The following is a 22,859-nucleotide window of genomic DNA, read 5'->3' on the forward strand; positions in this document are numbered from 1 at the left end:
TGAATCCCCCTGGAGTGTTCAGATGAGTGCTGATAAGCATATGCCTGTGAGGAAACTACCTGAAGATGGGGAAAGAATCATTTGATTAGATTCGAGGGAATAATTCCTGAAGCCCACAAATGGCTAGCATAAGGCCCCACCAGCCATAGTATGAAACTTGGTAATTCACAGATGCTGTATCATTACTGAGAAAATATAATTCCTAGATTAAAGGTTGTATTTATTCCATCTAACAAGGCTTAAAAGCAAACCTCAAAGGAATCATATTGTTTCCAAGTAACTTGACTAGGTCTTCAAGCACACTGATAGAAATAATATCCAGAAACTTCAAAATGTCCACAATCCAACATAAAATAACTAGGAACACAAAGAATCAAGAAAACATGTGCCATGAGAGGAGAAGTAAATGAAATAGAGACTTAAAAAACAATAGGACACATCAATGAAACCAGGAGATAGTTCTTCAAAAAGATCAATAAAATTGATAAACCTTTAGCCAGACTCATAAAAAAATAACTCCACAGAAATACAAAGGATTATAAAAGAATATTATGAAAAACTATATGTTAACATGCCAACAAACTGTACAACCTAGAAGAAATGGATAAATTCCTAGAAACATATAACATCCCAAAACTGAATCAGGAAGAAATAGAAAATTTGAACAGAATGGTTACCAGCAAGGAAATTGAATCAGGAATAAAAAAAACTCCTCCCAAAACAAAAAAACAGGATCAGAGGGCATCACAAGTGAATTCTACCAAACATTTAAAGAAGAGTTAATAATACCTATTCTTCTCTATTCCAAAAACAACAAATTCATTCTATGAGACCAGCATTACCCTGATACCAAAACCAGATAAAGACACTACAAAAAAGAGAACTACAGGTCAGTATGTCTGATGAACACATAAAATCTGCAAAAATCCTCGACAAAATATTAGCAAACTGAATCCACCAATACATTAAAAAAATCATTCACCATGATCAAGTGGGACTTATTCCTGGGATGCAAGGGTAGTTCAACATTTGCAAATCAATCAATGTGGTACAACATATCAACAAGAGAAAGAATAAAAACCATTTGATCAGGGGCGCCCGGGTGGCTTAGTTGGTAAAGTGTCCAACTTCAGTTCAGGTCATGATCTCATGCTTCATGGGTTCAGGTCCTGCCCACATCTGGCTTCGTGTGGAACCTGCTTGGGATTCTCTCTCTCTGCCCTTCCTCCTCTCCTGTGTGCTTTCTCTCAAAAATGAACATTAAAAAACAAAACAAAACAAAACAAAACAGAGGCTCTGATTAAAAGAATGGGAAAAATATATACTAATACTAATCAAAAGAAAGCTGATTGATTCTCTGGATAATAACAACCCAAAAGTCCATCAGTAGGGGTCTGGTTGAATAACTGATAGTAAATCTATATGTTAGAATACTATGTAGTTGTCAAAAAGAATAAGATAAATCTCTACTCTCTAATTACTTTGATATAGTGGGTAGGGGGTTGGGAATGAATGTGATACTTCTCCAAACACACTTTATAGAAGTTCTGACTTTAGAAACAAAAAATCTTTTACATTTCATAAGTAAAATTAAACTTAAGCAATTCTTAAAAGGAAAAAATTATGAGAAACCACTAAAAAAGAAAGAATTATTTCAATAGATTGGAACATAGTATTTGACTCTGTATCCTTAGAACAAATAGTACAGTAAGATCTCTTAAACTTCATTCAGCAACCTCACTGCCAGCAGTAATATTGGCATTATTATTTTGAATCTATTTTCTATATTATATAAGATAATGACAGTAATTGTTAGTGTTGTCAGGGATTAAGATTTTCAATATAATAAAGTCAAAGTTAGATTAAAAATCTTGTAATATTAAATTTAAATTAGAAACATAAAAGAAGGAAGGAAAGAAAGAAAAGAGAGAGAACAAAGGCAAAAAAAGGAAAGAAAGAAAGAAAGAAAGAAAGAAAGAAAGAAAGAAAGAAAGAAAGAAAGAGAAAGAGAGGAAGACTGCCATCCAGAGAGGCTATATTAATATCAGACAAAGCAGATTTCACAACAAAGAATAGTCCCAGGGATAAAGATCGTCATTTAACAACCCTAAATGTTAAGCTCCTAGCATCAAAGTTGCAAAAGCAGCAAAAACTGACAGAATTACAGGGAGAAACGGACAAATCCACAAACAGTTGGAGATAGCAACATCCCCTTTCAGTAACTGATAACCAACATGACATAATTAACATTTACTAAAAAAAATTCTACCCATGCAAAGCAGAAAACATATTAATTTCAAATGCATATGGAACATATACCAAGATTAAACAATACTTTGTGGACAAAAACAAGTCTTGGAAAATTTGTAAGTATTCAGATCATACAAAATTTGTTGACAACAGAATTAAATTAGAAGTCAACAGCAAAAAGATATCTGGAAAATCCTCAAACACCTGGGAACAAAATAACTCACAAATAATCCGTGGGTTGAAGAATAAACAAAAGAAAAATTCTACAGCATTCTGAACTGCATTAAAATGAAAACTCAGCACATCAAAATTTGAAAGGTGCAGTTAAAACAGTACTCAGAAGAAAATGGATAGCACTAAACACCAACATTAGGAAAGAAGAAAGATTTTCAACCACTGTCTTCAGCCTCCATCACAAGAAACTTAGAAAACAAAAACAAATTAAACCTAAACAAAAAATACAGTGGGAATCAAAATAGAAAACAAAAAATATACAAAAGTCAATGAACTCAAAAGCCATTTCTTTTTTTTTTTATTTTTAAAAAATCGTTTATTTATTTTTGAGAGAGAGAGAGAGAGAAAGTGTGAGCAGGAGAGGGGCAGAGAGAAAGGGAGATACAGAATCTGAAGCAGACTCTAGGTTGTGAGCTGTCAGCACAGAGCCCACAAAGGGCTCGGACTCATGAACTGTGAGATCGTGACCTGAGCCAAAGTCAGATTCTTAACCAACTGTACCACCCAGACACCCCCAAAAGCCATTTCTTTCTTTAAAAAAAATTTTTAATGTTTATTTATTTTTGATAGAGAGAGATACAGAGCATGAGCGGGGGAGGGGCAGAGAGAGAGGGAGACACAGAATCAGAAGCAGGCTCCAGGCTCCGAGGTGTCAGCACAGAGCCCGACATGGGGCTTGAACTCACATAAGTCAGACGCTCAACTGACTGAGCCACCTGGGCGCCCCCAAAAGCCATTTCTTAAAGAAGGTCATTAAAATTGATAAACTTTAGCTACACTGATTAACAAAAATAGAGTACAGACACAAATTACCAACTTTAGGAATGAGCAACATGACATCACTATTAAGTCTACAGATATTAAAAGAGTAACTTGAATTACTTTATACCAAAGAATTGAACAACTCAGATTAAACGGTCAAATTTCTTGAAAGATACAAATTACCAAAGATTACTTTTAAAAAATCTGAATAGTGGGGCGCCTGGGTAGCTCAGGTGGTTAAATATAGCACCTGACACTTGATTTCTTCGGCTCAGGTCATGAACTCACAGTCCTGAGATCCAGCCTATGTTGGGCTCCATGTGGGTGTGGAGCCTGTTTAATATTCTCTCTCTCCCTTTGCCCCTCCCCATCTCATGTTCCCAGTCTCTCAAAAAAAAAAAGGGGGGGGGGGGCTATGTACCTATTTAAAAAACTAAATTTCTTGTTAAGAACCTTCCCACCAAAAAATTAAAAAAAACCAAAACACTTCAGGCCCAGATGGCTTCACTGGTGAATTCTTATAATATTCACATAAAAAAGAAATTATACCACCAGAAAATTGAAAAAGAGAGATTACTTTCTGATTCATTCAATGAGGTCATTATTCTGATTCCAAAAACCAGACAAAGCCACTACAAGAAAACTATAGAGCAAAGTTCTTCATAAATATAAATGTAAAAAACCTTAACAAAATTTTAGCATATCAAAGTTAACTATATATAACAATGATAATATAACATGACCAAGTGGAGGTTGGTTTAACTTCAAAAATCAATCCACAAAATTTACCATATTAACACATGAAATCAGAAAAAGCAGATCATTTGAAACATTCTCAGCAAACTAGGAACAGAGGGGAATTTTCTCAACCTGAGAAATGACAGCTAACATCATACTTAATGGTAAAAAAAAACAAAAACAAAAAACTGAATGCCTTCCCCTTAAGATAAGAAATAAGACAAAGATATTTGCTCTCACATCTTCTATTCAACATCCTACTAAAATGATCAGGCAAGAAACAGAAATAAGCAGAACCCAGACTAAAAAGGAAGTAGTAAAACTGTCTATTCATAGATGACACAACTGTCCATGTACAAAATCCTACAGAATCTATAAACAAGCTAGTAAAACAAATCAGTGAATATAACAAGGTTGAAGAATACAAGTGTTTTTTTTAAATTACTATGTACTAGCAACAAACATCCTCCTATTCATCTTGTTTCTTCTTTCTTTTTCTCTTTCTCCTAAAGTTCTTTTTCTCAGCCTGTTTCTATAAAATAAAAATCACTGCCTGGACTTCATGTCACCCAGTACCTATCTAATTTTTCTGTTTGTCTTTCCAAATGTCTTGACTTCCCTTTCACTCCTCACCCTACTGAAATCTAGTTTTTTCTACATTCATCATTCTATGAAAACTCTCCTCATTAAAGTCCCCTGAGTGTTAAGTGCTATCTCTATTTTTCAGCGCTCTTCTTACTGGATTTCTTGGCTGCGTGAAACACTTCTGGCCACTCCTTCCCTCCTTCAAGACCTCTTCTCTCTTGGTTACATTTGTCTTCATCCTCCTAATTTTCCTCATATCACCTATCTGTCTCCCTCCTATTTACATAACCTCCCTGTAAGGCTGTTGTTGTTGCTGTTATTGTTAATCACATCCATTCCTATGGCCACAACTACCATCAGCCTTACATTTCTATATGAGATCTCACCAGAGAGTTTAAGATTTTTATATTGAAATGCCTGATGGAAATCCCTACCGAGATGTTCAAGAGCAGCTAAAACTCAACTCATTACCATCTCTTATTAAAGAAGTTCCTCCTTCAGAATTTTCTCTTTTGTTGTAAATACCACCACCCACCTAGTAACACCATCTAGAAATCTAGGAGCCACATTTAGATTCTTCTTTGTCCTCACTTTCTATATATAATCAGTAAGTTTTAGTGATGCAACTCTTTAAACGTTTCTTCGTTTGTCCTCTTTTCTCATTTTTGTAACTACTATTCTGAATCTATAATCTCTTACTTGGATCACCCTAACACCCTTCAAATTTATCTCTCAGTTTCTGTACTTACCACTGTCACAAATCTCATCTTTCTAAAATGCAAATTCCAGCCTACTTCACTGGTATCTGACCAGTCTCTTGAATCAAGCTTCATATGCTAGCAACATGAAACCACTTTTAATTATTCTTCCTCACTATGTTTCTTCCTCCATACGTCTGCCTATATTGTTCTTTCCTTCTGGAAAACAAATCTCACTTTTTCTAGGCTAGCTACTTTCTATTCATCCTTTAAGAAGACAAATGTCACTTTCTTTCTTTGTTTAGTTGTTTCAAAGGTACTTAGTGCCTATTAGTGCCAGGCACTAATCACTGGGGTGATGAGGTGAATAAGACAAACAACATTCTTGCTCTCACGGAGCGGACAGTCTACTTGAAATAAGAGATAACAAGCAATAAAGCAAAAAACAATAACAAGTGCTATGAAGGAAAAAGAATAGGGTGTCTTATTTTAAAGTGATGCTTAAGCTGAAACTTAAAGGATGAGAAAACCAGCTAGAAGCAGGATAGGCATTCCAGGCAAAAAGGAGAGCAGATGCTGATCTCTGAACAGGAAGAATATGTCACATTTGAGGAACTGAGACAAGGCCAGTGAATATATGAACAATAGGAAGCAAGCCACAAGATGAAATCCAAGAGGCAGGCAGGGTCGGAACATGCTGCACCATGTGGGCCAAGTCAAGGGGCTTGGATCTTATTCTAAATGCAAGGGGAATCACTAAGTGTTTGAGCAGGAGAATGACATGATCTAATTTATGTCCTAAAAGATTACTCTGGGCTGCTACGAAGAGAATGGACTGCAGAGCAGAAGGCCAGCTAAGAAACTACTACAATAGTCAAGGTAATAAAATGTTGCTGGTTTGAAGTAAGGACATGTCAGCAGATGATAAAAATTAGAAAATTCAAGAAATATTTCATATAATCAGTAAGAAGTGGATCCAACGTGTGGAGGGAGAGAGGAGAAAAGACTTTAAATGATTCCCAGGTGTCTGGCTAGGGTAAAAGGTGGATGGTGGTTCCAACTGCTAAGGCTATGGGAAGGAGCTATACAGATACGATAGTCAATGCTTCAGTTTTCAGGTGATAAATCTGCAATGTTGTGAGACATCAAAGTGGAGTTGCCAAAAAGGCAGGTGAACATCTGAGAGTGGAGCTCAGAAAAAAGACATGAGTTAAATGCATAAGGTATAGACAATTTTTTTAACTTACTTTGAAATGATTTCTGACTTTCAAAAAATTGCAAAATAATATATACAGTTTCTGTATACCCATCACCCTGTATTAACATTTTGTGTAACCAGAGTAAAACTACAGAAAGAGAAAAATAACACGGAAACAATGTTAGTTAATAATTATATTAACTAATCTTATAGACTTTACTCAAATTTTGTCAATGTCCTTTTTCTGGTCCAGGATGCAATACAGAATCTCACATTGCATTTAGCTGTCCTGTCTTCTTAGTCTCTTCCATCCTAAAACAGCTCCTTAGTTTTAACTCTTTGCCCCTTGATCCTGTCAGTACTAGCCAGTTCTTTTGTACAATATTCCTTAATTTGAATTTGATGTTTCCCTGTGATTAGATTGAGGTTATCTATCTTGGTGTCCTTCTCAATGTAGCATACCAGGTAGCCAGATGTTTATTACCAGTGACACTAACTTCAGTTACACAGTTAAACTGGTATCTATCAGACATCTTATGGTGGAGATTCTTTGAGACTATACAAGTATGCTGTTTGTCATCTGTTTACACCCACTTATTTAGCATCCATACATGCTGATTTTCTATTTCCATCATTTGTCCTACATTAATTAGTGAGAATTCTACTATAAGAAAAAGTAATCCTTTCTCCCCAGTGTGTTTATTTATTTATATAGCAGCATTGGCTCATGGATATTTTATTCTATAGGCTTAAAACATTGTTTTTTAATTTTTAATATTTATTTTTTGAGAGAGACAGAGTGTGAGCAGAGGCGGGGAAGAAAGAGAGGGGGACACAGAATCCGAAACAGGCTCCAGGCTCTGAGCTGTCAGCACAGAGCCTGATGCGGGGCTCGAACCCACAAACCATGAGATTATAACTGGAGCCAAAGTTGGATGCTTAACTGACTGAGCCACTCAGGTGTCCCTAAAAAAATATTTTTAATGTTTATTTGTTTTGAAAAAGGGAGAGAGCACAAGCAGGGCAGGGGCAGAGAGAGAGGGAGGGAGACTCAGAATCCGAAGCAGACTCAAGGCTCTGAGCTGTCAGCAGAGAGCCCAACATGGGGTTCGAACCCACGAACTATAAGATCAAAACTTAAGCTGAAGTCAGACATTCAACTGACTGAGCCACCCAGGCATCCCTATACTATAGGTTTTGATCTGTAATTATTATTACTATTTGATTTGATGCTCAAATTGTCCCAGTTTGGTTACATGGAGCTCCTTCAAGTTGGCTTCAATGTCCTTTCTACATGGCTTCATTATTTATTTGTAGAACTTTCTTACTTTCTGACTCCACATATGCTCTGAGCTCATCTTGTATTTTCCCTGCTCAAGTCCTGAAATCAGCCAATACTTTAAAAAAAAGAATCAGGTTCTCTTTATTGGAGCAGCTCTGAAATAACAGATAACACTAATCCTAATACTAGAGCCATTAGCCACATGTGGCTATATAAATTTAATTAAAATTGGACAAAATTAAAAATTCAATTATTGAGCTCCACTAGCCATATTTTAAGTTTTTAATAGCCACATATGACCAGTAGCTACCATATTGGACAGTTAAGTTATAAACCATTTTCATCATCATTAAAAGATCTATTGGACCATACTGATTGGAGAATGATATTTAGATGCTCAGTATGTTCATTGTTGCTGGGATGACACTGCTTCCAGGTCTTCTGCATGAATAGAGCTAATATACATACACACTCACACAAACAACCCTATAGCTATAAGACAATTTCACTCTGAGAATTCTGCCTTCAAAGGAGAACAGAGAAATGGGGATGGCAGCTAGAGGAGGAGGGTGGAGATAAGGTCTGGGGAGGCATGCCTTTTTAGGATAGGAGATCCTAGAACATGTTTTACATTTTGAGGAGAACAATCTAAAAGAGAAGGTAAAGCTGATGAAACAGAAGAAGGAATAAGTGAAGGAGCAAAGTCCTTGAGTAGGGGAAACAGATGGAAATTCAGAGACCACCCCCAACAAGAGAGGGGCACCTCCTCTACTAGAACATAAAGACAAAACGATGGATGCCAATACAGGTTTGCAGATTTAGATTCAGGAAAATATGACCAATTTACAGATTATAATGATGGAGAATCTCACAGGTGTTATTAGAGAAGCAGAGTAAAACTCCAGGGCAGTTACAAATACCCATGCAGGGTTTATGATCATGAATTTAAAGTAAAATCAGTCTTTTTTTATTTTCTCCAGCAATAATATTCAGGTGCAAACTGAACACAGAGAGACTAAGTTCATTTATACTAGGATTGTTCCAGATAAATAAGAAGGATGAATAAAAGAGCAAGGAAGTTGTTGGAAAAGTGCAAGAAAAAATGATTACAGTGATAGATCATGGAAAACAACCTAGAAGGAAGTGAAAAAATAAAAATGGGTAAGAATGTGGTAAAGATCAATGGGTAGAAGTCTTACTGAAATTTCAGAAATGTTGCAGTGAGGAGCTTCCAGGTCTGGAAGATAACAGTAACTGCTAGGATATGAACCTTTCCACACATTACCCCCCAACTGTAAATTCAGCAAGTAGCACAAAGAAAACAACACATAATACTATGCTTTCAGTGGTACTAAAAACCAGAATACCACAAACCTCTAAAAGCTGAGAAATCAACAATAAATTCTGCAAAGTTGCTATTGGAGCTCTGGTGTTGCAGGCCAAGGAGTATGGACTGTGGAGGTTCAAGTGAAAGAGAAGAGAAAGAAGAAAAGAATACAGACCATCATGTGCCCATACAAAGACCTACTTGTTAACATTTATAGCAGCTTTCTCTATAATCACCTCAAACTGGAAACAATTCAAATATCTGCCAAGTGATGAATAGAGAAACAAATTCAATACAATGGAATACTACCCAATGAAGTAGCTTTAAAAACATTTTTTTTAATCTTTATTTATTTTTGAGAGAGGGACAGAGTGTGAGCAGGGGAGGAGCAGAGAGAAAGGGAGACACACAATCCAAAGCAGGCTCCAGGCCCCGAGCTGTCAGCACAGAGCCCGATGCAGGGCTTGAACCCACGAACCACGAGATCATGACCTGAGCCGAAGTCAGATGCTCAACTGATTGAGCCACCCAGGCGCCCCGTGAAGTAGCTTTAAATGAGAAAAAACAACCAGCAGATGACAACACAGAGATAACATCGATGTTGGAGTTATCTGACAAAAATGTGAAAGCAGCCATCCTAAAAATGATTCAATGAGCAATTACATCTGAAATATGAAAAGTTTCAGCAAAAAAATAGAAAGTCATTAAAGAAAGAAAAGATATAAATAAGAATCAAAAGCAAATTTTAATACTTAAAACCAAAAGAAGCTTGACAGATGGGCTTAACAGTAGAATGGAGGGGACGGAGGAAATAATCAGCGAGCTTAAAGACAGAACAGCAGAAACTACTCAATATGAACAAGGGAGAGAAAATAGACTGGGGGAGGGGAAGTGGGGGTGGGAAAAGCAGAACCTCAGGGACCTGTGGGACTATAATAGAAGATCTAACATTTATGCCATTGAAATCTCAAGAGAAGAGGAGAAAGATAGCAAGGCTGATGGAGTATTACAAGAAATAATGGCCAATAATTTCCCAATTTGGCAAAGGATGCAAACATACAGATTCAAGAAGCTGACTGAACATAGCAAACAGGATAAACTCAGAGAAATCTATGTCAAAATACCTCATAGTGAAACCAAAACACATAGAAAACTAAAGGCAAAATCTTCAAAGTAACCAGGGAGAAAAAGTGCATTACCTGCACAGGAAATAGAATTACAGTGAATTCAAAAAACCACAGAGGCCAGAATCAAGTGATATATTTTTCACGTGCTGAAAAAAAAAGAGCTATCAACCAAGAATTCTATATCCATTGAAAATATCCTTCAGGAATAAAGAAAAAAATCAAGACATTCTCAGATAAAGGAAAACTAAGACAATGTATCATTTATAGACCTACCCTAAAAGAACAGTAAAAGGAGATTCTCTAAACAATAAGACAGAGATAAAAGAAGGAATCCTAAAACAACAGGAAAGAAAAAAGAATATGGAAAGGGCAAAAATATGGGCAAATACAACAAACTTAGACTTCCCCTCTCTAATTTTTCTAAATTGTGTTAGATGGCTGAAGCAAAAATTGTAATACTGATGTGGTTCTTAATGTTTTCAGGGGAAACATTAAGATAATTATACTATAGAATGGTGGAGGGTAAAGGGATTTAAAAGAAGGTAAGGTTTCTACACTTTATTCTAACCAGTAAAACAGCAATACCAGTAGACTACAATAAGTTATATATGTATAATGTAATCCTAAAGCAACCACTAAAAAACTACACAAAGAGATAGAAAAACAGTACAGGTAAATCAAAATGGAATTCTAAAAAATGTTCAAGGAACTCAAAGGAAAAAGAAAACAGTAAAAGAGAAGAGAAAAACCAAAAAGTGGCAGATTTAAGCTTAACACATCAGTAATTACATTAAAAGTAAATGCTATAAATTCACTAAAGAAAAGACTGGCAGAGTGGGTTTTAAAAAGTGACACCCACCTATATTCTATCTATAAGAAACTACACAAAATTGGATGGATCTGATTGAAAAAGCCAATCTCAAAAGGTTATATATGATAAGACTCCATTTACATAACATTCTTGAAATGACAAAAATATAGATATGGAGACAGATTAGAGGTTGCCAAAGGTTACAAATGTTAGTGGGGGAAGGAATGGGTGTGAGTATAACAGGGTAGCATAAGGAAGATATTTATTGTGACAGAAAGATTATGTATCTTGATTGTGGCAGTTACCACAAATCTACGCATATGATAAAAGATATACAACATACTGTACAGTATACAATGTCAATTTTCCAGTTTTTACATTGTATTATAGTTATATAAGATGTAATTTTTGAGAAATACTGAGCGAAGGGTACACAGAACCTCTCCATACTTTGTAATTTCTTATAAATCTATGATTATCTCAAAAGCAAGAAGTTAAAAAAAAAATCAAACTGCCACAGTTCAAATCCAGGCTCTACCACTCCCTGTACAAACTTGGGCTCATTTAACCAATCTGTGTATTGTTTTATCACCTGTAAAATAAGGACAAGAGTATCTACCAAGTTATAATAATAAATAAATAATACCTAAAAAAAAGATTGAACTCCTGATATATGCAACAACGTGGATGAATCTCAAAAGCATTATGCTAAATGAAAGAGGCTAGTCACAAAAGCCTACATATTATATGAATCTGTTCATATGACATTTTGGAAAAGGCAAAACTATAGGGACTAAAATCAGATCATGGTTGCCTGGAACTGAGCATAAGGAGAGGGGACTGAACACATCTCTGAGTAATGCGTTTTATTAGAGTTTCGACTTTTGAAGTTGTGCTAATATTCTACATATTAAAAAAATAGAAGTAAACAACAAGAATGGGGGCAAAATCCCATTAACCTGAATGCAAACAAACCAAACCAAATGAAACCAAACCAACTATTTCAAATGTTATAACATAACCAAAGTGAGCAGGGGAGGGAGTGGTGGAAAGGGACTACTCCACATACTTGCACTATATGCTTCTCAGTCTAGGGGGAAAAATACTGCAAACAAATCTTGAGCTGTTTTTAGTAAGTAAATCCAAACTGAGGAACATTAAAAAAAACAAAAACAAAAGGACTTCAAAAATCTCAATACCATAAAAGATAAAGAAAAGCTAAAAACGATTACTGGTTGAGGAGATTAAAGAGACATGTAAACTAAATGTAATACATGATCTTGGACTGGATCCTTTCTTGGAGAAGAAAAAATACTTTAAAGGGAGTTATCGGGACAGCTGACAAAAGTAAAATATAATAACTGTAGATTAAAGTACTGGAATATAAAAAGCATACATTATACTTTAAAAAAATTTTTTTTTCAATGTTTTTATTTATTTTTGAGACAAAGAGAGACAGAGCATGAGCAGGGGAGGGGCAGAGAGAGAGGAAGACACAGAATCTGAAGCAGGCTCCAGGTCCGAGCTGTCAGCACAGAGCCCAATGTGGGGCTCAAACTCACAGACTGTGAGATCATGACCTTAGCTGAAGTCCAACACTCAACCAACTGAGCCACCGGGGCACCCCATACATTATACTTTTATTGTAACAATGTTGAGCTTCCTGAGTTTGATAATTGTATTACGGTTATTTAAGAGAATATACTTACTCTTAGGACTATACACTGATATATTAAGGATCATGATATATGCAACCTTCCTTAAAAGAGTTCTACGGGTACCTGGGTGGTTCAGTCGGTTGAACGTCCAACTCTTGATGGCAGCTCAGGTCATGATCTCACAGTTCGTGGGATCAGGCCCCATGTTGGGCTCCATGCTGATAGTGCAGAACCTGTTTGGGATTCTCTCTCTCCCTCTCTCTCTGCCCCTCCCCTGCTTGCACTCTCTCTCTCTCTCTCTCTCTCTCTCTCTCTCTCTCTCTCTCAAAATAAACTTAAAAAAAAAGAGTTCTAAAAAAAGTAATATTATATATTTAATAAACATAAATAAATAAAGAGAGACAGAGAGGAGGAGAGAGGGAGGGGAAAATGCCTCAAAGGGGCTGGGGTGTTCATAATAAGGAGAATAAATTATAGTCTAGAGAGAAACACTCACCCCACTGTAAGGTAAGTGGGTATGGTAGAAAACAGCATCTAATTGAGAAGGCAGTAAAGGAAACAGTAACTCAGGGGATATTCAGATTATTAGTTAATACAAAGAGAAAAAGAAGTCAGGGATATCCAGTAGTTTGTTGATAACACAGAGGAAAAGTTTGGGTGGAAGAGAAAAGAGAGAATTAGGCTTGAACAGATTTCCAGAGCAGTTAGAAGATTAGAGTCTGAACCTCAGAAAATGACTTGAGGGCAAAACAGGAATTTTTAAGTAGGTGAGAATCAATACATTCTCAAGGTAGCCATTTAGTTTTAGTCCCAGGGTTCCTAATGCTCAGCTCTGTGGTATCAGTCTCTTCTCTAGAGGCCCTCTAATAGGAAGCCTTTCCAATTCTCTTCTGCCAGGTAGTTAGACACGTTTATCCATGATCCTGTAACAGCCCCTTGCCTAACTCTATCATTTAACCCACATTCAATAAATAAGGCTGAATGAATTAATGACTTATCACAACCTGAGTAGACTAGACATAAGAAAACAAACTGGAAATCAACTTAATAAAGGAACAACACAGCAGAGTTTCATTTTTCAAAAAAGTTTCTGAAGTATATAAAATAAGGTGTGGGCTTAAGGTTCAAAGAATACAAAATGGAGAATTATTTCCAGTTGATTTTGGTAAAAGAAATATGCTTACTGTACAACAAGCTGCTGGCACACAGTTCCATTCTCTGTTATCAGTTCATTCAGTTTTAATTCAAGGTGAACTTTACCCTATAATGAGAAAAAAAAAAATTGGCAAACTGAGTAGTCTATTTTGCTGACAAATTATTAAAGGTATGTACTTTTTCAAATGGTACCTAAAATATTTAGTTATTCACTAACTAAATTTGTGATCCCTAGCACATGGCTTTGCCCATATTAAGTACTCGTTAAATGACTAATAACCAACGATGTAGATCTAGTCAAATGCTTATATCAGACACGGCATTCAAATCTAAGAATGTAATCCCAGTTCAAAAAGTATTTATGAATCTCAATTACCATAGATTTTTTTAAAAAGGTAGCATTTATGTTTTAGGAAACTTTGAAATGAAAGCAAATTATAAAATATAGAATGCTTTTTCCAGAAAATCTAAACCATCAATAAGGATAGAGGCAGTATCATTATACGTCGAGAGAAATCATACAATTCTGAAAAATAAAACTAAGTTAGAGCTAGTAAGACTCAAGTTGTCAACACTTCTCTGAAAATTAAAGACTTATGGAATATCTACTATATTTTAGTAGTCACTCACTGTAGGGCTGGGTAGGAATCAATAGATATATAAGACAACAATCACTGCTTATAAGAAGCTCGCAATCTAGTGGGAAGACAATAAACAAAAGATAATATAGGACCAAGAGCCCTAATGAAAAAAATGGGATACCGAAAATAAATGAGTACTTTCTTAATTAGCTGTTAATAAATGGGAGTTGTAAAAATCCAGTACTACATATAAATTTAAAGCAAACTCAACTTCTCATGAAATGAAGGCATAGGGACAATACAATCTGGAGCTTGATATTTTCATGCTGCCACCAGTGATGAGCAATTCTAAACTGGTTATGAGCAATTCTGAAGTGGTTAAGAATCAGTCTTGGATTACCTCCACCCAGCTGACATGACAAATTCTCACAGTAGAGATTTCAGGGGTGTGATGTCTAGGGGCTGATGACGTAAGTAATTTCATCAGAGATAGGAAAGTTCATTATCAAGTCACTGTTCCTCTTTGGAATAACCCCTTTCAGACATTCTTTCACAGTAATCTAACCTGAATCGGCCTCATTATCTTATGAGGGTTTGCTCCGTAAGCGTGAATCTGAGGTGCATTAACTACAAAGCTCAGGGTTAGATGCGTAGTGAGGAGCAACAACACTGATTGGTGGATCTCAACACAAAAGTCTGCATGAGAAAGCTAAGTTCTAAAGAAACAAAAGCATTAGCAGTAGTAAAATTGGAAGTTAGGTGGAACTGGAATTAAACTAAGCCAATTTTCCACTAAAAATTCAGGCACAACTATCGATAAATTCACATAAAATTTATAAAATTGGTCATTAATTCTACTTTAATATTCACAACCCCTACTACTAGACAATGACCCAGAAGAGGTTCATGATATGTAGTAATTTTTAATATTACTCAACTCGAATTTTCAATCATCTTTGCTGTCAGGCCAGCATACGTGTGTCACTTACTAAGTGAGCCTAGCCAACTGCATCAACATTTGCAGCTCAAAGCAATTTTACTATTTTAACATGTATGCATTTAATGGTCGAAACTGTATGCTAACAAGGCACTCCCAACAGTCTCTCAGGAAATATCTAGGATCTATCCTAGTTCTAAAACAATTGAAACTATTAAAATAAGAGTAGGGAAAAAAAAGTACAATAGTTCCATTCACAACTAAAAATCATAGCACTGCATCAAGTAAAGCCTAGAAATAAAAAATGTATATATTTAATGGGATTCTACTAGGAATCATTATCATTCAGTCAGAGCCTACCTAATACGTTCATTATTCCTACTGGCTGTTGAAGAGACCATTCCTTTGGTATTAGTCAGCAATAACATAATTGTGTATTTAACCTGGTCAAGAAAAGACTGGGGACAGAATAGGTAACCACAAGACATATACTGTCAGGGTGGAACACTAAAATTAAAAAGCATTATGAATTAGGGGCATCAGGGTGGCTCAGTTGGTTGGACATCTGACTCTTGATTTGGCTCAGGTCATGATCTTGTGGTTTGGGGTCGAGCTCTGTGCTGATAGCAGGGAGCCTACTTGGGATATTCTCTCTCTCTCTCTCTCTCTCTCTCTCTCTCTGTCTCAGGGTCAAGCCTTGCGTACGGCTCTGCACAGATAACAGGGAGCCTGCTTGGGATTCTCCCTCTCTTCTTCTCTCTCTCAAAATAAAGAAATAAACTTAAAAAAAAAAGCATTATAAGTTAAATCAAGGAAATTATCATTTCTAAACTATGAAACACTACCTCATTGTATACTTTAACATGAAAGTATGTACATGATACTTAGCAAAAGAAACAAGTTAGAAAATAGGGTGTATAATGTTAATTTGGAAAAATGAAACATACTATATATATTACTATATGAATTTACTACAAGTCATCTACTAAAACACTGACAGAAGTTATCTTTGGTTGGTAGGATTTCAGATTTTTTTGCTCATCTAGATTTTAAGACTTTCTACTACCAAAGAGTCCTGTTTTTTAGGAAAAATAAAGTTTTAAAAAATTACTTGAAACTACTTTTCAGTATTAGAAACCCAAATCTATGAACATCTTAGAGAAAATATTTAGTATTCCTTAATACATTCATACAAAAGTTTGGTTTTATTTACATCTGTCATCATTTTATAGATTTGGATTATAGCAAAACAAGTTAGGTATTTTTTGTTTTGTTTTGTTTTTGGAGAGGGTAGTTTTGGGTTCAGCAAAACATTTCCTAGTCTCCTCTGAAGCCAGGTGATAGTGGCTAAGGACAGCCATATGATACAATTTTGGCCAATAATATATAAGTAGAAGTTGCTGGTGGGGCATCTGAAGAAGCTTGTTGAATGGGACTCCCTAACTGCAGCAGTGGCTTGAGAGGCTGAAGAACTTAAACAAGGCAGTCTACAGTCTCATGGTGCTGGGCATATAAAAACTGGAGCCCAAGGCCCAACAAGGTAGAGTGCCACTGGCAAATACACAGGCTTTCTGTTGGAACCTCTGAAGGACTATGCCTAAAGAGTAAGAGTGAACAACACTGACCAGCCTGTACAAAGACCAAAACTGGGGTGCCTGGGTGGCTCAGTCGGTTACGAGTCTGACTCTTGATTTCGGCTCAGGGCACAATCTCACAGTTAGTGAGATCAAGCCCCATGTCAGATTTTGTGCTGATAGCAAAGAGCCTGCTTAGGATTCTCTCTGCCCCTCCCTAGCTTGTGTATGCATGCACACTCATTCTCTCTTTCCCAAAATAAATAAACGTTAAAAAAAAAGAAAGAAAAGAAAAACAAAACAAAAACAAAGACCAAAACTTAGCCTAGAATCAGCCAAACCCCTAACCTCTAGATATGCCAAAAGTAAAAAACTAAATCTTCGGGGCGCCTGGGTGGCTTGGTCGGTTAAGCATCCGACTTCGGCTCAGGTCATGATCTCACAGTCTGTGAGTTTGAGCCCCGCGTCGGGCTCTGTGCTGACAGCTCAGAGCCTGGAGCCTGTTTCAGACTCTGTGTCTCCCTCTCTCTCTGCTCCTCCCCTGTTCATGTTCTGTCTCTCTCTGTCTCAAAAATAAATAAACGTTAAAAAAAATAATAAAAAAAAAAAACTTTATAAAAAAACCTAAATCTTCTCTGAAGGAAAAAAACCATCATCATCCACAGCTTCAAGTTATATCTAAACTATTTCATATTTTTCAATGTTCAGCATTCCATCAAAACTTATGAAGCATGCCAGAAGACATACACCAGAAACAAAAACGAAAATAAAAACCAACAAAAAGCAGTCAATTTACAGGAGATGCAGATGTTGGAGTTAACTGACAGAGGTCAAAATAACTGCTTAACGGGGCGCCTGGGTGGCTCAGTCGGTTGAGCATCCAGCTTTAGCTCAGGTCATGATCTCACAGTCTGTGGGTTCGAGCCCCACATCGGGCTCTGTGCTGACAGCTCAGAGCCTGGAGCCTGCTTCAGATTCTGTGTCTCCCTCTCTCTGCCCCTCCCCTGCAAACGGTCTGTCTTTCTCCATCTCTCAATAATAAATAAATGTTAAAAAAAATTTTTTTTAAATAGCTGCTTAAAATATTTACTAAGGTAGACAACAAAATGAAAAAGCCAACAAAACACTGAAAACTATAAAGTGTATCAAATGAAAAATTTAGAATTAGGCAATAAAATAACCACAATGATGTATTCAACAGCAAATTAACCACAGCTGAAATGAGAACTGGTAAGATGGGAGATAAATTAGTCAGTGGAAAATATCTACAGTGAAGCACAGAGAGGGGGAAAACATAAGAGACACAGGAAAACATAGGAAAATGGTCTATTATTCATGTAACTGGAGTCCCAGAAGAGGAGACAGATAAAATAGGGAAGGAGAGAAAAAAAAGATATAGAAATAATTGCCTGGAATTTTCCAAAACTAAAGAAAGACATCAAGGCAGAGATCTAAGAGCCCCTATGAACACCCATAGGATAAACATAAAACCATATGAAGGCAGAGCATAGTAAAACTGCTAAAAGCAGATCAAAAGAAAATCCTAAAAGCAACTAGAGAAAACGGAGACGTTAGCCACAATGAACCAACTACAAGACTCTGATAAGAAACTATGTTTGATGATAAATATGCAATGTGATTTGGTCCATTACTGCTTTCTTATTACCCAATCTCCTAAGGGAGGTTCAATGACAAAATAGTATACTTTTCATATATGTCAGAAAATATTGGGAAGATTAGATAACTGGCAAGGTATTTTCTGTGTTTTATTTAAAGTAAACCAAATGAGGGGTGCTTAGGTGGCTCAGCCAGTTAAATCTCTGATTTTGGCTCAGGTCATGATCTCCCAGTTTGTGAGTTAAAGCCCTGCGTTGGGCTTTGTGCTGACAGTTCTGAGCCTGGAGCCTGCTTCAGATTCTCTGTCTCCCTCTCTCTCTGTACCTCCCCAGCTCGTGCTCTGCTTCTCTCTCTCTCTCAAAAATAAATAAACATTAAAAAAATAAAGTAAACCAAATTCTTGGGAGCTATTCTATATATATCTTGTAGCAATGATTACGTTAAGTTGATATATGCGATTATATCACATTAATTTGTACTAGGAAGCATATTTAGGAACTTATATTACTCTAGGATTATATGAAAGTTGAATATTTTATATTAAATATTGTTAACTTTATTTCAATCACTTTTACAAAAGTTCACACAAAAATCTGTATTTTTGTAGAAGATATCATGAGAATTTCTGCATAGTTTCAGAAACTCAGGTGAATTACAAGTATTTGGGCAAAACCCAATGCACATACTTAAAAACTTCTTCAGTCTAGATTTTTTTTTTAGTTTTTATCACAAAATACTACATTATAACAACCATTCCACATAAAAGAACTCAGTATATTTTAACTGGTGGGAAGTTTTCTTTATATGGGGGGTGGGAGGGGAAATCCCAACTTCTTGTTATCTGACAGATATTTTCATATATAGTAAATCATTTTGGACACAATTAGCTGTCAGATAAAAAACAAAATAAAGGTTTTACTTAATCTCTCTTATTTATGGGTAGATTTGTTCTTCTCCTTAAAGAAGTATTTACTGGGGCGCCTGGGTGGCTTGGTCGGTTAAGCGTCCGACTTTGGCTCAGGTCAAGATCTCACGGTCCGTGAGTTCGAGCCCCGCGTCAGGCTCTGTGCTGACAGCTCAGAGCCTGGAGCCTGTTTCAGATTCTGTGTCTCCCTCTCTCTCTGCCCCTCCCCTGTTCATGCTCTGTCTCTCTCTGTCTCAAAAAAATAAATAAATAAATAAACGTTTAAAAAAAAATTAAAAAAAAAGAAGTATTTATTACAATCTAGAATGGCTCCTGTTATTTCACATTTACAATTTTACAAATGAAGTTTTTACAAAATTAACCTGTAACAATGAATTATACCTTTATGTTCACTGTGTTTTAATCAGGCATGTAACAAAACCCAGATGTATGTACTATTAGGTATGATCATCGCATTTATTGTTTGTAATACTTGTTTAAAGTGTAGGGCAGAGGCCATATTAAAAAAAAAACATAAAACAATCAATAGCTTATGGCATGATCCAGAAATTCAAGATAAGCTTGTTGGTAAAGACTTATTAACTAAGTCATTACATCAAAAAGACACGATTGACAGCGCATCTGGATTTACTGCTTGTACAAGTTGTATGAGACAAACACCCTTAATTAATGAGAGTACCAACTTCTCCAGATAACAGATATGGCTTAATCAGTCTTATGTAAAGGCATACTCTTTATCACAGCACCTAAGAACTAAAGAAAGGAAAAATACCTCAAGTTTGTTGTGAATTCTAGGACCTTATAGCTAAGAGCATGGCCGCTGATCACTGAAGCCAAAAAGAGGATTTATAGAAAGAGGCACCCACAGAATCCATATTAACTTTACTTATGTGGAAAAGAGTAGGAGAAAGAACACTAAGTTTAGTAGGATGATAACCACAAGCAGAAACTGAGGAAGAGAATGCTTCAAAAACAAAGAGTGGTCCACTGTATCAAAGCTGCTGGAAGATCATGTAAGAGGGGGACTGAAAAATGTCCACCAGACTTATTGATACAACGTCATGGATAATATCATGGAGAGTCTTTTGTGTTCTCCCTCTGGCCCATTGTGGGGTATGAAGGCAGATAAGAGAGGGTTAGGAAGAGAATGGTTCAAATGGAGGGAGAAACTGCAAAACAAAAACAAAAAAGAAACAGAAAAAAAAGTGGAGAAAAATACATTCATGAAATAGTAATAATATCTCAAATGTCTGAAAACTGAAATTCTCATTAAAAAATTTTTTTTAACGTTTATTCATTTTTGAGACAGACAGAACGTGAGCGGGTGAGGGGCAGAGAGAGAGGGAGACAGAGAATCTGAAGCAGGCTCCAGGCTCTGAGCTGTCAGCACAGACTCCAAGATCATTACCTGAGCCAAAGTCAGACATTCAACCAAATGAGCCACCCAGGCACCCTGAAAATAACTTTCATTTTTAATGGCAATAATAAAGCATCCGGGAAACAATCCAAAGTAAGAGGTTAGTGTTCTTTGTAATTTTCAACTGTTTTGATATAAAACCCATCTTACTACTACTGGGATCTTTTCATTTGAAGGCTAAATTACATTTCTGCATATTACTTCCCTACAACTTCAGAACTGAAGGGAATCCTATACAATGAAGTTCTCATTTCACAGATGAAGATTCTCAGACAACAACAGGTTAGCAACTGTTTTGGGTACAAATGCCAATTAGTGGTAGAGCTGGGAAAACAAACATCTTCCCCTCTGAGGGAGAGATGCCAATAATTTATTCCACCCAAACCCTTTCTTAGGGGAGATGCCTACCCAAAGTCCCAAAATAGACTGCTTTACAGTAACTTTGCCCCAATCATACCAATTAGAATGCGGTGGACATATGACCCAAGTTGGGCCAAATGCTCTAAATTGTGGCAGAGAACTAAATCAGATCTTAGAAGGTGAGGGGTTGTAGGGTCACGTAAACTCAGGCTGATGTGGGCATTTTTTTAGCTGTCAGGAAGAGATTAGAGAGAAACAGAAGTGAGAAACATGTAATCTCATCAGATATACAAAATGAATACAAGGGAATCTCATCATTAAATAGTGGGTTTTGTTCCTTTCATTTTGCAAAGTGAATAGTATTAAAATGAGAGTACAAGATAGGAAATATTAACTATTCATTTTACAAAATAAGAGGGAAGGAAAAAACACTAAACAGTGAGCACTTATACTCAACGAGCATAGTGAGCATATGAATAAGAAAATATGAATCAGTGGATTCAGTTCCCAAGTGCCCCTTGCAGTATCTACTGCTGCACTGAGTGAAAGTCCACAGTTTAAAGATACAACATAGGGGGGCCTGGGTGGTTTGGTCAGTTAAGTGTCCAACTCTTGATTTTGGCTCAGCCGTTCATGGGATTGAGTCCACGATGGGCTCTACACTGACAAAACAGAGCCTGTGTGGGATCCTCTCTCTCCCACCCTCTCTCTACCCCTCCCCCACTCACGTTCATACACTCTCTCAAAATAACTAAACGTTAAAAAAAGATACAATACATATTTTTCATTCACCATGGTCCCGAATGCAAGCCAACTATTTTATGTAGTAGTCAACCAAAAACAAACTACCCAATACTTTAGTGCACTTTATGAGAAGTTAAAATCTTTTCAAAAATAATTTGACTATGTAAACTGTATCTAGATTATTATTGTAAGAACCTGATCTCCACTTAAAAGGCAGCTCCTCTTAAGTAAATGCCTGACAACTTCCAGCTCTCACTGGCCATACCAAATTTCCTGTAATTATACTCTAAGAAGTTCCCTAGGAACTTTCAAATGCCCCTCCCTTTTTCTTTAAGCTAATCTGAGTAGGCTTCTGTTCCTTATACTCAGATGTTCTCTCCTAATAACCTGCTGAAGCCTTTTCATGCCCAACAGTACAAATAGTGAAAAGCAAGAAAGCTTTTTTAGAATCAGACAAGATCTCTATTGGAACCATGGTTCCATCACCTAATAGTTCTATGACTTTGGAGATATCATTTAACCTCTATGAATCCATTTTCTATATTTGTACAATGGAGTTATTAAGGCTACCTACAATACATTTCATAATGCTTTTCTGAAGATTAAATGAGAAAATGTATATTAAGTACTTAGTACTGTGCTTGGGATACACCATCTAATCACTAACAGTAACTACTAGGCGGAATCCCTACTGAACCCATTCCTTCTCGGGATGGCTCCATCAACTGCTCTTATTTCCGTGGTATTTTGTAAAATTCCATAAAATTTATGCAAGTGAACAAATCTATTAACAAAGTAGGATTTGTATGAAACGTAGGCTACTCTTCTATCTTTTCTAGGCTCACAAAGTTAATTTAGTATTCCTGTATCAGTTTTGGG

The 22,859-nt window shown here is 36.3% G+C and overlaps 1 protein-coding gene across 3 annotated transcripts in view; it reads right to left on the reverse strand.

The window, feature by feature from the left end:
- The window catches only part of RASA2 (RAS p21 protein activator 2), a 121,002-nt gene that overhangs the window by 53,962 nt on the left and 44,181 nt on the right, over nucleotides 1–22,859 (reverse strand). For all 3 annotated transcript variants that reach the window (XM_027061713.2, XM_027061711.2, XM_053221376.1), the window contains exon 5: nucleotides 13,855–13,931. In XM_027061713.2, the coding sequence (XP_026917514.2) occupies nucleotides 13,855–13,931 (77 nt within the window). The remainder of the gene's footprint in view (nucleotides 1–13,854; nucleotides 13,932–22,859) is intronic.

Source organism: Acinonyx jubatus, chromosome C2 (genome assembly GCF_027475565.1).
Source record: "Acinonyx jubatus isolate Ajub_Pintada_27869175 chromosome C2, VMU_Ajub_asm_v1.0, whole genome shotgun sequence".
Lineage (NCBI taxonomy): Eukaryota > Metazoa > Chordata > Mammalia > Carnivora > Felidae > Acinonyx > Acinonyx jubatus.